At 56.7% G+C, this 16,385-nt stretch overlaps 1 protein-coding gene across 7 annotated transcripts in view; it reads left to right on the forward strand.

Moving 5' to 3' along the window:
- The window catches only part of FGFR1 (fibroblast growth factor receptor 1), a 44,301-nt gene that overhangs the window by 16,491 nt on the left and 11,425 nt on the right, over window positions 1-16,385 (forward strand). For 2 of the 7 annotated variants that reach the window (XM_006170638.3, XM_027769145.1), the window contains 4 exons: window positions 12,607-12,873; window positions 13,950-14,039; window positions 14,275-14,447; window positions 15,941-16,064. In XM_006170638.3, coding sequence (XP_006170700.1) covers window positions 12,607-12,873; window positions 13,950-14,039; window positions 14,275-14,447; window positions 15,941-16,064 — 654 coding nt within the window. The remainder of the gene's footprint in view (window positions 1-12,606; window positions 12,874-13,949; window positions 14,040-14,274; window positions 14,448-15,940; window positions 16,065-16,385) is intronic. The other 5 variants (XM_014585071.2, XM_027769146.1, XM_014585073.2 and 2 more) reach the window with 3 other exon arrangements.

The following is a 16,385-nucleotide window of genomic DNA, read 5'->3' on the forward strand; positions in this document are numbered from 1 at the left end:
AGCTCCCTCCTCCCCAAACCCCTAGGCAATCTTTTAAGAGAGGTGTTTGCTATATGGCATGTCAGAAGGCCAGAAATCACCCCCCAGGGGGATGGCCACACTGCAATCCCTTCTCCTCCATTCTCCTCTCAGGATCTTGGACACACAAACACACACACACACCTGGCTTGAGATTTTTTAAGCCGCTGGGTCTGGTACTCGAACCGAGGTTGACTATATGGGAACCCAGCAATTAACCATTATGCCATCTGCTGGTCCTACACCCCCTTTTATTTTTATTTATTTATTTTTTTATAATTATTTATTTTATTTATTCATTCATTTATTTCTTAATTTGACCAGAGGGAGACAGAGGGTGAGAGAGAGAGGAAGTGGGAAAGCAAGCCACCAGATTCAGGACTCGAACCCTGGTCAGCCATGTGGGAGTGTCCAGCGTCTTAACCACCACGCCACCTGCTGGTCCCGACCCCCTTTTATTTTTAAAGAGTGTTTTATCATCTTGATTCTCATAATGTAAAAATAAGGATTTTTGTAAGGTTTTTGCCATAGGGCACGCATGGCTGCAGAGAGACAGAAAGGGAAAGTGAGAAATTACCCATAGGGAGGAGGTCCACACCACAGTTCTTTCTCCTTTATTCTCCTCTTGGGACTTAGGCATGTGTGCATGTGCACGCACACGCGCACACACACACATACACACACACACTGTCAAGCGTGATTTTCAAGCCATCAGGCCTGGGACTTGAACAAGGATGACCCTGTGGGAGTCCAATGCCTTAACCACCACGCCACCTGCTGGCTCTAGAATGGTTCTTTACTTTGAAAGACGTTATTTCTCTGAAAACCAGTTCCTTTTTCCACTGTGGGGCAGGAATGACCCTATCCCAGGGCTCTAGGACCCTGTTGGGAGTGCCCAGAGCCCTGATGACGCATGCTCTCACTGCCCTCTGGTTTTGGGGGGTCCAAAGGCACATTCTGCAACAGCTGAAGCCTCTCCTAATTCATCAGCAAGTTTAGGGAGCAGCAACTTTTGCTGGCCCAGCTGCTGGTGTTTCCGTCCCCGTCCCGAAGGGCCCCTGTGCTGCCTGGGGGAGGGGAGGCCACGAGTTTGAGGTGGGTGGGGGGGGCACACATTCTTTTCATTCTGGAACCTGACCAGACTTTAAGGTCAGAGCAAGCACAGAGGAGGAGCGTGGGGAGCAGGGCTACCTCTTCCTCATCCCTGCCCCTCCTCCGCTCTTAATGACCTTTCCATTACAGAACCCAGACCAGGAAGTGCATGACAGGTCGCAGCTGCAGACACATGGCGGGGAGGCCTGGGCTCCGGGCCAGTGATGGGAGGGGAGCTCCCCTCATAGCAGCAGGACCCCTGCACGCGTGCGCGGACACACACACACACTCACTGCAGCCAGCAACTTAGGGGAAGCCGTCCTTCCTGTGCCTGTGACAGCTGGTAACCAGGAGACCCCCTGGAGCCTCCCCCTTGCAGCCCACACAGGTCCTTACTGGACCTGAGGTTCCTTGGGGGGGTCTCCATCAATGAACAGGCTCTGACTCCTTTTCCCCACACTGGACCCACCTGAGGCGTCCTGCCTGCATAGTGCAGGTGCCTCCGAAGTCGCCTTTTCTTCTCTGATGTTGTGGGAACCCGAGTTCGAGCACATTCTATGGGAAACCCAGATACCACAGCATGGGTGCCGTGCCCACAGGCCTGGGTTCAGTTATCATGAGGGGTCGAGCCTCCTTCACTTACGGCTCAGTCCCAGGAGCGGCCCTGCTCCCTAATGAGCTGCTCAGGACGTGACCACCTCCCCTTCCCCGTGTCCGGCTACCGGTCCCTGCCACCAGCTGTGGTGTTGGCTGCCTTCCCTGAATCTGCCAGGGCCGGATTCTTCTGGAGCCAAATGTGCAAGGGTGACACCAGCTTCTAGGAACCGGGAGGGGACGCCCTTCCCGGATGAAGCTGCGGGGCATCCACGTTCCTGGGTGGGCCGTGAGCGGCGGTCCCTCTTCCCAGAGCAGCTCTGGTGAGACAACGGGCGAAGCAGGGGGTGGGGACCAGGGGTGTGCGGCAGTGCGTCCATCCGCGCGCCATCCGGGGGTGAGAGCCCTGGCAGGGGTGGGAAGGATGGGAATGTCCCTTAGAACCGGGGGCACACTCCTTTGTCAGTCACTTCTTTGCGGCCATGCCTCACCGGAGGTGGTGGGGGTCGCAACGAGGACAAGTACAGGCCGGCAAGGGCATCAGATGACCCCGGGCACCGAACCCCAAACTCCCCCAGGACACCCCGGCTCCGCCTGCTATGAGATCCACAAACCCGAGGGCGCTTTGGGCTTGGGCCCCAGAGTGGGTGGGGTCCCGGCTTCCTCCTGCGGCAGCGCCTGGGGAGCTGGATTTGGGGGGTCGGGGGCGGGTGCGCGGACCCTCACAGCGGCCTGGCCTGTGCTGGGAGCGCTGCCCTAAATTACAGTGACGACGTGGGACACACAAAAGACCGAAATCTTTTTTTAATAAAAACAAAACAGAACCGCGGCCCCAGCCCCTGCGCCGCTGAATGCCGCCAGCTTCCTGTCACATTAGCCCTGCCGCTGAGTGCGCCGCTTTCTCCTCAGGAAATACCTTCAGTGAGCCCCGGTGGGGTCCCCATGGCAACGCGCGCGGGGACCTGCTGGCAGGGGCTGTCCCGCTTTGTCCCCCGGCCCCTTTGTCGGGGGCTTTATTGCTGCCCCTGGCAAACACAGCAGTTCGCACCGTTTTGTCGCTGAACGCGGTTTTCCATTTTAATGGGCGCCTCTGGCAGAGGTCCATTTGCATGCAAAGTGCTGGCCCTGCTCCTTCCCGGCCCCAGATCCTGCTGACCGAGCTGGGGTTCCTGCCTCCCGGCCACACATGCCCTGCCCCGGCTCCATGGCTCTCCTTGTGCCCGGCACCCCGCCAGGTCGGCACCAGGAGTCTCCAGGGCGCCTCTGCCCACCCCAGCCTGGCAGGACCATGGCAGTTACCCAGGACTTCTTTGGGGAGGTTCCCGCTCCGGCCTGGGCTCGCCAGACCGAAGTAAGTTTTCGGTTCCATTTCAAAGTCAAAATAACGTCATAAAAAACCTCTGCAGAGGCTCCCGGCCCGCTGCGCTGTTCTGTGTTCCTTTTAAGTGGCTTTCAAAGCCACCCGAGGCCCTCCCACCCACAATTGCCCCTCATTTATCACAGAGGGGTTCGTGCCAAGACCGTAAACATGCCCAGACTGGTGGTTCCCGGTCCCAAACAGGATGGCCTTTCTCCTCTGCTTCCTTAACCCTGAAGTCCAAAATCTAACGGGTGTGATGAGGTGGCGGAAGTCTCCACCCTGAGACTGAGACCCTGAGTGGGCGGCCAGGCCGGCAGGTGAGCACACCCCTGCAGACAGACCGCCTGCAGCAGGAGGAACCAGCACTTTGTCAAGTCCGGGGAGAGGGAGAGGGGTGCCAGGTGCGGTTGGCAGGTCTTTGCAGGTGGGTGTTAACGGTCCAGGGAATGACAGATGGCTGCTGTGGAGGGACAGAGGGAAGGCATTTCAGGAGGCCCCGGAGGGTAACCAGGTGGGAGAGGTGGGGCAGAGGGGTTAGAGGGGTTGGTCGAGAGCTTCCAGATTGTGGAAGAGGAGGACGTAGCCCACAGGAGGCAGTGGGCAAGGCTCTGGAGGACGCCCCGGGGTGGAGGTGATCCCCTCTGCGGGGCACGGAGGTCATCAGCTTGAGCCTAATCAAGGCCCAGGGGCTTATGGAGAGGGTAGGTGTCTGACTGGTGATCGGAGGGTGCTGGAGGAGGGGCCCTGCAGTCCACAGAGGGCTGGAGCCCCTGGGTGAAGGTGAGCGGAGCGCGCTGCCCTGGAGCCGTCGCTGCCCCTTGCCCTGTGACTGCAGAAGTCAGTCAACCTCTGCTTTAGTTGAGCTAAGCACAGGTCACAGGCCCTCCACCTTGTGAGGTTGCGAAGGAGCCTGAACAACCAGAGTGGGGTTATTGCCATCTGAGTGCTCGCAGCACCCCCACCACCCCCTGCCCTCACCTGGGGGCAGTACCTGCTCACCGCTGCTGAAGAGTGCTCAGTTCGGACAGGCTTCACGGTGCGGTGGACACGCGCTGTTCAGGAGGAGCCGGATGCCACGTGGTGGCCGAGGTCGGTCCCCAGCACCACTGGCCTGAGACGCGCTAGGCACATGCGTGCGCTCCTAGGGTCCAGCGTGCAGAGGGCTGGAGGAGCGGGGTCACGGGGAGACGGACCCTGTGGAGGTTGCTCACCTCCCCCCTCGCAATATCGGCGGAAATAACCAACTCTGTAAAAGTAACTAGCGCGGCTTATTCTAAGCAGGATGTGAGTGGCCTAGGCCCAGGGAGGAGGCAAAAGATGTCGTTCTCGGGGTGATCAGATTCAGGGGTTCCTTTTATTTGATCCTTTTATTTTTTTTTTTGAGAGGTTTCTGCTATAGTGCGCGTGCGGTCACCAGACAGAGAGAGAGACAGAAAGCAAGAAATCACCCCCCCAGGGGGGATGGTCACACCGCAATCCCTTCTCCTCCATTCTCCTCTCGGGATCTTGTGCACGCACGCACACGTGCCCAGCGGGAGTTTAAGCCACTGGGTCCAGGACTCGAACCACGGTTACCATGTGGGAGTCCAGCAACATAGCCATTACGCTAACTGCTGGTCCCAAAATTTTAAAAATTTTTTAAAAAAAGAAAAGATAGGAAAAAAACTGACTTCTGCCCTCAACGTTTACATGTGCTCTGGTGGGTAAAGAAGAAAAAGAATTTTAAACGCAGTGGTTAGTTCTAGAGCAGCGGAGCGGTTATGATCTGAGCCGTGGGAATGAGGCAAGAACGGAGGGGTCGTGGCTGGGCCCGAAGGCCCGTCCCTCATCAGAGGTCACACACTGCGAGGACCCAGGGACGATGGTGGCCTCCTGGGTTGGCATCTCAGCCCTGCACCTGCCTTCCAGGTAGCTGTCAGGACAGAAGCTGGCCCCCTGTGTGCCTCCGTTTCCCCTCTGTGAAGTGAGGGTAGCAATGTCAAGCAGCTACTCCAGAGTCAGGGCGCTTGATGAGATGGTTTAACTCATGAGTGCATGCGCGTCACACCCACAGGGTCACTGTGTGTCGGCCTCACAGCGTTGCGATGAGGACGAAGCGGGATGGGCTGTGACAGGCTTTGCAGTGAGCCTTCGCCCGTGTCGTGCAGGGTGAGGGCTGGTGGGAAGACGCAGAGTGCTGTGACCCAGGCTGCTGAGCTTCACTGGCTTCACGTGGAGGTGGCTGACTTTGAGACCGAGCTGACTGTTACCGGGCCAGCGCTGCTGAGGTGGGGTTTCGACCCACACCCCTAGCTGTGCTGGTCCATGTGGCTTGGGTGGCCTGCATCCATAGTCTCTGCAGAGAGGCCTGTTTTGGGGATTAATGGGGTTTTGTTGTTTATGGGGACAACTTTGTGCCCAAGATCCTGGGAGGAGAATGGAGGAAAATGGATTATAGCGTGGACATGCCCCCAAGAGGTGATTTCTCACTTTCCCTCTCACCGTCTCTGGCTCTGGCTCTGGTGAGCACATACACCCTATAGCAAAAAGTGTTTCTTTTAGAGGTTTTTACCTTAGGGCACTTCTGCTCGCAGGAGGAGACAGAAACAGTAGAGGGAAAGTGAGAAATCATCTCCCAGGTGAGATGGCCACGTTACAGTCCCCTCTACACTTCTTTCAAGATTTTGGGCACTCATGCTTGGTGTCTGTCTTTCTTCCTTCCTTCCTTCCTTCCTTCCTTCCTTCCTTCCTTTCTTTCAGAATTACTTATTTAATTTTATTTATTATTAATTTTGAATTTGACCAGAGAGAGAGAAAGTGAGAAAGCTGTCAGGTCTGGGACTTGAACCACCATCAGCCATGTGGCATTCAGCTGCCTTAACCACCTGCCACTGGCTCACCCTGTTCCTAAGGCTCCTTACGGTGGTGTTTACTGTTCCCCACCTTACAAATCAAAGCTGTTGCTGGCTTAGTTTCCTACCAAGAACCTTCTGTCCCAGCAGGCCGGGCCGCTGGGTCTGGCCCCCTGTCCTACCTGCCCTACGCTTTTCTCCAAGCCCTGCTGGGAACCTCTCTGCCCTGACCAGCTTATAAGGTTGGGACCTAAGCCCACTGTCTCACACTGCAGGGTAAGCTGTTTCATGGACCCCGAAGTGTGGAAACATTATCACCCTGCTTAGGGCAGCCTTGAGTCTTCTCTGCCTCCGTTTCACCATTTCTCGCTACGCAGCAAGAAGGGCGCTCAGAGGCACCTAATGAGAGCTATTTTGAGGAAAGTTGCTCACCTTGGGTTTTCGGAAACTGGAGTCTCATCTTCTCGTAAGGGCGAGGTCCTGTGGGCTCGGGCCCTCGACCCTTCACGGTGGCCATGGCTGCAGAAGACACAGGTTTTGAATCAAGACTGACAGACCCCCGGGGAGAACGGCTGCAGAGTGGGGGTTTCTGGCCCGTCCTGCGCAGCCATTGCCACACCCGTTGGCATGGTGAGCATGGCAGGCACCATATCGGTGGGAGCAGGAAGGGCAAGGGACTCAATAGGGCTCATTAGCATGAACTGTGTGGGGGTTAAGGCAAGGGATCCCACGTGGCCAGCTACATGGTTTGAGTCCCAGACCCAGCGACTTAAAAAACGCCATGCACGAGTGCATGTGCTCCAAATCCCAAGAGACGAGAGGAGAAGGAATTCCAGCGTGGCCATCCCGCCAGGGGTGTTTACTCTCTCTTTTTCTTTTCTCTCTCTGGTGAGTGCACATGCTCTACATTAGAAACAAAACTATAACTACAAATGAAAAACAATATCAACTGTTTCTAAGCCAGACGTCCCCTCCACACCAGCTTCTTCTAGCTGCCCCCTTGAGGATCACTGAGGAGGACGGGTCCCCGAGAAGCAAGACAGGCCTTCACTCTCAGTAAAGAAGGTTCTGATCCGGCCTGCACGCTTTTCACCGTCTGCTCCTCCCGGGAGGCTGCCGTGGGGCTGGGGGCCGTGGGCTCCACTCAGCAGCCCGGCAGAGTCTCATTCTCCTGTGTGGGCGGCCTGAGCCCCTCAGGCTGTCCCCATCAAGCCCTCACTGACCTGCTCCCTCCCGGTGACAGTGACTGTTCTGTTGGCACTGATGCTCGGTGTGCCTCTCCTGCACAGTGTCCCCTCAACACGTAACGGGGACACGGTTGTGTGGCTCAGCCAGACTCAGCCAGCCTCGGGCTAGGTCACCATGGAATCCAGTACCAGATGTCCTCCAGCCTTCTCCTTCGCCCCCCTGTTGTGCATTCATGGACGCCAGCTACTCAGGTTCTCCCAGAGTGGGGATGTCCGTGGCCAGTGGCTGGCAACAAGCAGCTCAGTAATGACAGTGTCACTTAGCTCTTCTCTCGCCAGCGACGATAGCCCTGGCGCTGACCTCGACCAGAGGAGGGCCAGTGGGGACGCTGCAGAGACCTCAAGAGAAGGGAAGGTCCGTCCTTGTTTTGGTGGCAGGTGAGCAGGGCTGCTCTGCAGGGCAGGGACCAAAGGCAGGACCCAGTAAACAAATGCGTGGTTACGTTTCGACACCTCCGAGGAGAGAGCGGTTATCCCTGCTTGGTAAATGGAAATTCGTGACACACCCGGGGACCCTGCTAGCCGTGAAGAAGGCCACTGTGGCCCAGCAGCCCCAGGCCAGGTTTCAGGTCCTGTAAAACCGCCTTGCCGGATGCTAAATTCAGCGGGGCCTGTTGAGTATGTCCCGTTTCTGACGTTGGTAAGCACGGGGGAACGTTGGACTAGGCGATTCTGCTCCAAGTTGCTTGACCGTTCTTAGGAGGAGCATGTCAGGGAGGCTTCGACAGTTAAGAATAGCCACCCTGGGGGCCAGCAGGAGGCGTGGTGGTTAAGGTGCTGGACTCCCACATGGCCAGCTGTGGTTCAAGTCCTGGACCTGGCAGCTTGCTTTCTCAGTCGCTCTGTCTGGTGAGTGCATGTTAGCAAATTAAAACATAATCATAATCATAAATAAAATAAATAATCCTTTAAAAATAAAAAAGAATGTCCACCCACATGTCTATCAACAGATGGCTGGGATGTGACGTTTATACAAACAACAGAACATTAGGCCAGGGCTGGCAGGTGGCATGGTGGTTAAGGACACTGGACTCCCACGTGACCGACTGCAGTTTGAGTCCTGGACCTGGTGGCTTGCTTTCTCTCTTTCTCTTCTCTCTCTACCTCTCTCTCTCTGTCCCTCTCTGGTCAAATTTAAATAAATAAATAAAGCTAAATACAATGATTTAAAAAAAATAAGAAGAAGAACATTAGGCAAAAGACGTTTATGGTTCCACTGAGTACAACATTCAGGTTAGAGACCGGGAGGTGGTGCAGCAGTGATGCGGCTGGACCCACATGGGAAGGAGCCCCAGTTCAAGTCCTGAGGCCACCCCCGGGTGCTGGATACACACACATGTGCCCATGACCCGGCCTGCCCCAGACTAGCAGCAGGTCATGGTGTCAGGGTCCCCTGGGTTGGCCCCTCCACCTGCTCCGTCCCCTTGTACGCCTCTCTCTCCATGAAGAAATGCATGAACAAATTTACGAATGTATACGTATCCACCGGCCAGTTGGTAACGTGGTGGTTTAGACGGCTGGATCCCGCGTGGCCGACTTCACAGTTAGAACAGTCTGAGTGGGGGTGAGTGCATGCCTAAATTCCCAAGAAGAGAATGGAGGAGAAGGGATTATGCTGTGGCCATCTGCCCCCCAGGGGTAATTTCTCACTTTCCCTCTCTCTGTCTCTCTCTGTCTCTCTCTGGTGAGCAACATGTGCCCTACAGCAAAACTAGAAATATTTATCTGCACACCGAGCAAATCTACGGAGACAGAAAGCAGATCCCTGGCTGCATAGAGCAAGAATGGGTTTGGGGGGACGGCAGGTGGCATGGTGGTTAAAGGTGCTGGATTCCCACATGGCTGACCGTGGTTTGAGTCCCGGACCTGGCAACTTGCTTTCTCGATTTACCTTTCTCTCTCTCTCTCTGTATCTGGTTAGGTTGAATAATAATAACAACAACAACAACAAGAATCACAAATGGAATTAAGTAATAATAATAAGAGAATGGGTTTGGGAGATGGGGAGTAGCTGTGAGGGCCACAAGTTTCTCTTTGGAATGGTCCAAACATTCTGAAGTTGCTGAGTAGTAATGGCTGATCAGTCCTGAATGTACTAAAGCCATCACGTGGGCTGGTTTTACAGTATGTGAGGGCCAGCCAGTGGTCTTGAGGTGGCTGGATCCCACATGGCTGACTTCAGTGTTTGAGTCCCGGACCTGGAGGCTTGTAAATCACACCAGGCGCGTGTGCATGCCCAAAATCTGGAGAGGGGAATGGAGGAGAAGGGATGGTGGTGTGGCCGTCTCCCTTGGGGAGGTGATTTCTCACTGTCCATCTCTATGTCTCTGGAGAGTGCACCACCTTACGGCAAAACCTATAGAAAGGGAGAGTGATACAAGACAGTCTGTAACTGCGTGCAGCCGTGCGGTTCAAGGTGACTGTCGCACAGAGTGTAGAGATGCCAGTGTGAGCAGAGGTCTTCCTGGACATCGGGGTCGGCTGGGTTTTGAGAGCAGGTCCCACTATGTGGTCGGGCAGCCCTCGGACTCTCAACCCTCCCGGCTCCACCCCCATAGCTGGGGTTCTAGGCACACACCACCAGGCCTGGCTTCTCAGTGGCAATGAGCTTCATGCAGTCTGGGCAGAGGACCTAACTTGGGGTGGGAGCAACTTTCAGGGGGCCCTTGGAGGCCAAGCCAGCGTGTGAGTTTATCCTATATGCGGAGCAGGATCTCCACCAGGAGGGCAGGGCCTGGGAGCATCAGGATGAGTGTGACCACTGCTTGGGACCAGGATGCCAAGAGGGTGCCAGGAAGGAAGGAGGGAGCAAGCCTGGACACAGTTAGAAGGGAACTGGGGGACACGGACCGGCAGATGGTGTAATGGTTAACGTCGTGGACTCCCACATCGCCGGGCACTTGTGCATGTGTGCCCAAAATCCCACCTCCCTTGGGGAGTGGCCCCCTCCCTTGAGGAGTGATTTTCTCACTTTCTCTGGTGAGGGCACACGTCTTATAGCAGGAATCTCTCTCAAAAAAAGAAGGGAAATGGGGCCTCAGCAATTGCATTGGGAGAGAGGGAAGCTGGTTCTGGAGGCTTTTCTAGACCAGGCAGAGGGGGGGGGGGGGGACTGTCTGCACGTCCTGGCCAGGATGGCAGGAAGTTACAGAATCAGCCAGAGCCCGGCTCAGCAGGGCCAACTCCTTTTGTAGAATTACCTGGATATTTTACTTGCCGTGTCTGTGTCTTTGGAAGCTCCCTTTCGTCTCTGAGAGCTGTCGAAATGGGCCCTGAGTGCCGGCAACTGAAAATTTGAGTCACTGCTGACCAGCGCTACAGATCATGAGCTGCAAAATATTTAATCAGTGAGTTCATTTGAGGGAAATGAGATTTGATCAATAGGAGTGTCTTCTGTTTTCCTTAACGGTCAAGGCCAAACTACTTCTCTTCTACCCTCGTTTGGTAAAACCACAGACCAATAAAAATGGAAAGGACAACTTTTTCCAAGACCTGAGAGAGTTTATTTTTAATCACTTGTGTGGTCTGCTCACCTCTGTGGTCTCCTGCCGAACCGGATCCACAGTAATAACCGTGTGCTGGCCTCGTGGCTTCTGAGCCCTTTTATCGCCACACCCCATTTCTGATGACCCTGGATCTGAGATAGAGCCCTCGGTGGACGCAGCCTTGGCCTGTTGGCCTAACCGCGTGCCCCTGGTGCCTGCCGTCTGTAGGGTTTCTGCTGGAAACCTGTCGAGCTCTTGGGAAAGACACTCATTAAGGGGCGTGTGTGGATTTAAAAAGGGAGGCCGTGGATCAGTTACTCAGCAAGCATTTATTTGGTTGTTTAAAAGTTTTTCTGGGGCCAGCACGTAGTATGGTGGTTATGGGTACTGGACTCCCGCGTGGCCAACCACAGTTCGAGTCCTGGGCCTGGTGCTCGCATTTTCACTTTCTCTCCCCCTCTCTCTCTTTCTCATTCTGTCCCTCCCTGGTCAAATTTTTGAAACAAAGTTTTATAAAAATTCTTTAAAAAAAAAAAAAAAGAGTTTGGCTCATAAATGAGTGATCGAGGCGGAGAGAGACAGCACTCCAGCAAAGCCTCAGGCTGCAATCCAGCCCCAGCCAGATCTGGGTCATGGGCACACACTTGCCCAGCAGATTCGGAGAGGTCCCCAGATGGGAACCCAGAACCTTCCCATGTGAGTCTGCCTCCGAGCCTGGTGTCTGCCACCGCAGCACTGCCTGGCCCCCAGCAATCGTTTACCGAGCAGCTCTTAACTTACATGCCCAGTATTCGAGTGCTGCGGCTGCGAGGCCGACCAGACATCCTAATCCTCAGTTCAGGAACTCGGTCTCAGCTGAGACAGGCGTCTGCCTCGTTGTGGCAAGTGCGGGGGGAGTTGAGAGCCTTCAGGAGGAGCCCCAGCCAGGCTGAGAATTGGAGAGAGTGGGGCGGGCCAGGCAAAGAGAAATGGGCCCGCGGCTGACAGGCTGGCAGAGCCAGCAGCAACCGGGATGGTGCCTGGCACATCAGGGCTTGCACGCAGCTCCACGGGAGCCTCTGCTGGTGGACAGGTGGTGAGAATGCGGCTTCTCACTTCTGCAGGGCAGGGGTGAGGTTGTGGGGCACCAGCGCCTTCTCGGAGGAGATGCCAGGGTGCGTGAGAACATCCCAGGGGAGTCATGTGCTCCCCTCGTGGTCCAGAGTGGGTAGCAGGCCGGTGGCTGGCTTGTAGGTGTGTCCCGGTGACGGGCCTTCTTGGTAGTGACCGAGGAGTTGCTGCTGGGGAAAGAGGACAGGACAGGGGGCACGGCTGTGTGACAGGGCCGGGGGAGAGCCGAGGAGAAAGGGGCTTTGTGTGCAGCAGCTCCTGCTGCCAGAGCAAGTGCCGGTCACAGCAGCTGCAGGCCCCGTTCCTAATATAGGCCAAAGCCCACGTCCTCTGGCTGGCACCTGTCCGCTCGTCGCTCCCCTGAGCTGACCTCTCTGTGGGCTGGCTCCCCCCACATACATCTGAGCCCGTGGGGCCAGACCCCACCTCCCTGAGCCACGGGAGAGCGGGCGAGCGGGCTGTCGGGCTGACTTCTCCCAGCTGGGGGAGTGGAGAGGCTGCTGGATTGGGGAGGGTCGTTCGTCTGTTACTAGGGCAGGGGGTGAGCCTGATCCAGCCAGAAGGAAGCGGGGCATTCCTCTCAGAAGAGGCCATTCTTGGCCAAGCACTAAGCGTGTGGAAAGGGGGCCCTGGGGTGGTGGCCCACCTAGGCTTGGGGTGACATGTGACCCGCTTAATGCTGCCGCAGCTGCTTCCTAACTTGCCTCTTTCTGCCTTTGACTTCTGGGGGAGAGGGTGAGGAGATGGGGTGAAGGCAGCTGGGGAGCCACAACCCAGCGTGGCCAGCGTGATCCCTGTCTCTCCCCTCTCCCCCCCTTTCTTCCTCTCCCGCCCTTGGCTCCTCTCCCGGGCCCCGTGGGTGGCTGCAGCCCAGCCCTGGGGCACCCCTGTGGAAGTGGAGTCCTTGCTGGTGCACCCCGGTGACCTGCTGCAGCTCCGCTGTCGGCTGCGGGATGATGTGCAGAGCATCAACTGGCTGCGGGACGGGGCCCAGCTGGTGGACGGCAACCGCACCCGCATCACCGGGGAGGAGGTGGAGGTGCGGGACGCCGCGCCCGCCGACTCGGGCCTCTACGCGTGCGTGACCAGCAGCCCCTCGGGCAGCGACACCACCTACTTCTCCGTCAACGTCTCAGGTTGGTAGCCAAGCCCGCCCTCTCCGGACCCACCTCCACCCTGTCTGCTAGTTTCAGGGGAGGCAGCCTCCTCCCCTCCCGTGATCTGCCCCCTCTGCTTCCCACCTGCTGCCCACTAACATGCGCCCTGCCCGCCGCGTGGCTTAGCTCTGGGGTGACCAGGTGGGCGCTCCAGGCAGAGTCTGGGGCTTCCGAGCTTGGAGTGGTGTCGGGGACACTGGGTGGCCTTGCGGCCTGAGCTACTCAGCTTCCGATCAGAGCCTCAGAGGGGCCTATGGTGGGGAGAAGCTGGGGCAGCACCAGAGCCAAGGACTTCATGGCCAACGCCTGCCCTCCCGCCTGCGGAGCTGCGTTAGGGCAGCAGGGGACCCCAAAGCTCTGCGACTTGGGGACTCTGCCATTTCAGATGTGACCTTAGAAAACGAGGACTGAAGGATACGGAGCTGAGACTGTGTTTCCCCCAGGCTGCGGCTCACACCTGTCCCTCAGCCTCACTGAGGATTCGCCTTCCCCTTCAGACCCACACAGGGCGGGTTCTCACTGGGGACAGGTGGGCGGCCCTGGCCTGGCAGAGGCTCTCCGCCCGTGCTGGCCGAGAAGGGTCGTCCCCAGGTCCTGGCAGACACATGTTGGGACAGTGACTGCAGCCACCCGGCCTGACTTCAGGACTTGCTCCAGCCCCAGTGTGCTGGGTCCACTGCCTTACCTGGGAGTTGGCAGTCCGTAGAGGGACGGGGTCCCTGCCAGCTGGTTATGAGACCCAGAGACCAGCGCATCTGGTGGTACCAGGAGAGCGCGCCTCTGGTGGGGATGGGCATGATGAGCACGGGACAGCTGGTGCTAGTGGAGGTGCCCAGCACGAAGCCTGACGGCTCTGGGCAGGGGAGGCCAGTGCATCGGCGAGGAGGGAAGCAGACGAGACAGAGGCACGCCGTTCCTGTCCCGCGAGAGGCCAGCACTAAGGGACAGTGGGACTGGGTCCCTTTGGGGAGGCGTGTCTGCGTGAGGTGGCCGTGGTCCCAGTGGGCATCGAGAGGCACCTTGGAGGGACCTCAGCGCCTCTCCTTCTCCTGTAGATGCTCTGCCTTCCTCGGAGGACGACGATGACGACGATGACTCCTCTTCGGAGGAGAAAGAGACAGATAACACCAAACCAAACCGTATGCGTGAGACACTGTTTCCTACCTTACGCCGGCTGGCGGGAGCGGGGTGCAAGGGGCGGTAGGGAAGAAGAGAAGGGGGCACCCGGGTGTGGGCCCCTTGGGCGGCCCCCCAGCGTTCTGATAAGTTCTGGGCGCTGCTCACCATGCTGGGCGGCAGTGCTCTGTGGGCCTGGCCTGGGCCCTTCTCCCCGAGCCTGACCAGCACCCCTACCTCGATCTCTTGGCTTTCCCCGGGCAGCCGTAGCTCCATATTGGACCTCCCCAGAAAAGATGGAAAAGAAACTGCACGCGGTACCAGCTGCCAAGACCGTGAAGTTCAAATGCCCGTCCAGTGGAACTCCCAACCCCACCCTGCGCTGGTTGAAAAATGGCAAAGAGTTCAAACCTGACCACAGGATTGGAGGCTACAAGGTGGGAGAGTGAGAGGACTCGGAGAGTCTAACTTAAAAGCCCTCTTGACATCCCGTTAGTTATTTTAAACATTTTCAACTATAAAGCTAATGCTTTTGAAAATCTTTCGAATATGGGGTCAGCAGGTGGTGTGGTGGTCAAGGTGCCGGACCCCCACTCAGGAGCATCTATGTGCATGCCCAAACTCCCAAGAGCAGGATGGAAGGAAAGGGATTGCGCACGGCCATCCTCCCCACCTGATTTCTCACCTTCCTTCTCCCTGTCTCCAGCGAGCACATACACCCTATCACAAAAAAGTTAAATCAAACACAAAAGCATGCAAATCAGAGTAAAAAATCTTTCCAGTCTTTTCTGCCTGTGTGATTTTGACACGGTTGATCACGTTGCGTATAAGGTTTCTGGCTCCCCGATTGCATGAGTCTTTGCTGTTATAGTTTAAGTATTTGAACGAGCCCCCCACCGCCACCTCACTGGAAAGATAAGTGTTCATGGCTGTATATAATTTCTTAACTTTTAAGAATCATTTTCTTCAACTTTATTTATCCATTTATTTATTTATTTCAATTTGACCCGAGAGGGACAGAATGAGAAAGACAGAGAGAGAGAGAAATTGAGAAACCAAGCCACCAGGTCCGGGACCCGAACTGCGGTCAGCCATGTGGGAGTCCAGTGCCCTTACCGACCCGGGTGACACGTACCCGTGCCGAGGGACACGCTCACACCCCAGGACCCAGGACCTTGCCCATATGGGCCAGCTGCTTTACTGCTGTGCCACTACGTTGCCCCCAGTTACTTTTTAAAAGGGGAAGATTGAATTCACCCTCCTATAGCAAAGGGCGAGGAGGACAGTTCACGCCACCTTTGCCGACAAATTTGATAGTGCGAGTGCTTCCTTGTCGGCTGTGGACTGCTGTGCTCAGTAATAAAGCCGGGGCTTCCCTGTGCCCATAAGCAGTGTTCATTCCCCAGCGTGTGAGCTGCCTGTTTCCTCTGCCTATCCATGTTCGGAGGGAAAACATCTTTATCTTAGTCTCTTCTTTAGAGTTTCCGCCCGTCCTCACAGTCCCGTGTCTTATCTCCCGTGGCTTCTTTTTCTCGTTAATCTTACATAAGAAAGCAGAGAGGGTCAGAAAGAACAGGAAACATCTTAAACATATTTGCAAAGCATTTTCTGTGTGCGGGACACCGAGCTTCACATGGTCAGGAAGTGTTGCTGCCCGTGACAGTCACCCCGTCTGATAGGAGGGCAGATGTCCGCGAGCAGTTCAGACTGGAGAAGGGGCTGGAGGAAGCCAGATTTGAAATGAGACGTCGAGGGCAAGCAGGGCCGACTCCTAGCCACAGCGCCTCCTGGACACGGGCATGGTGTGGGTGGAGGCCTGGGCCTGGGCAGGTGCCCGGAGTGTCTGGGAGTCTGCAGAGACACAGCGGTCCCGCTCAGGTGGCCCTGCAGGCTGTGGCGAAGACATGGGGCCCTCGACCTGTCCCCGCAGGTGCGTTACGCCACCTGGAGCATCATCATGGACTCGGTGGTGCCTTCCGACAAGGGCAACTACACCTGCATCGTGGAGAACAAGTACGGCAGCATCAACCACACCTACCAGCTGGACGTCGTGGGTGAGGAGGCGCACATGGCGGGGGGGAGGGCCCACCCTGTCGCCCAGCTGCCAGCTGCGTTAGGCGCTTACCCCAGGTCACTTCCCCTGGGAGCCTCACTTTGCTGTCATTGAAGTGAGAAGTGCAACAATGGCCCGTCCCAGGAGGGTGGCCCACTGCGGCGTGGCAGATGCAGCGTGGTGGCAGCCGCTGCTCCGTGGATGCCAGCCACGTCCCTGGCTCTCAGAGTATCCACCCATCCTCCTAGCACACCTGCCCAGGAGCTCTGTTAGTAGATCTGGCACACACCCTGTGACCACAGAGCTCCAGGCCAGGAAGCTC

This window comes from Tupaia chinensis, unplaced genomic scaffold, assembly GCF_000334495.1.
Source record: "Tupaia chinensis unplaced genomic scaffold, TupChi_1.0 Scaffold148801_1, whole genome shotgun sequence".
Lineage (NCBI taxonomy): Eukaryota > Metazoa > Chordata > Mammalia > Scandentia > Tupaiidae > Tupaia > Tupaia belangeri.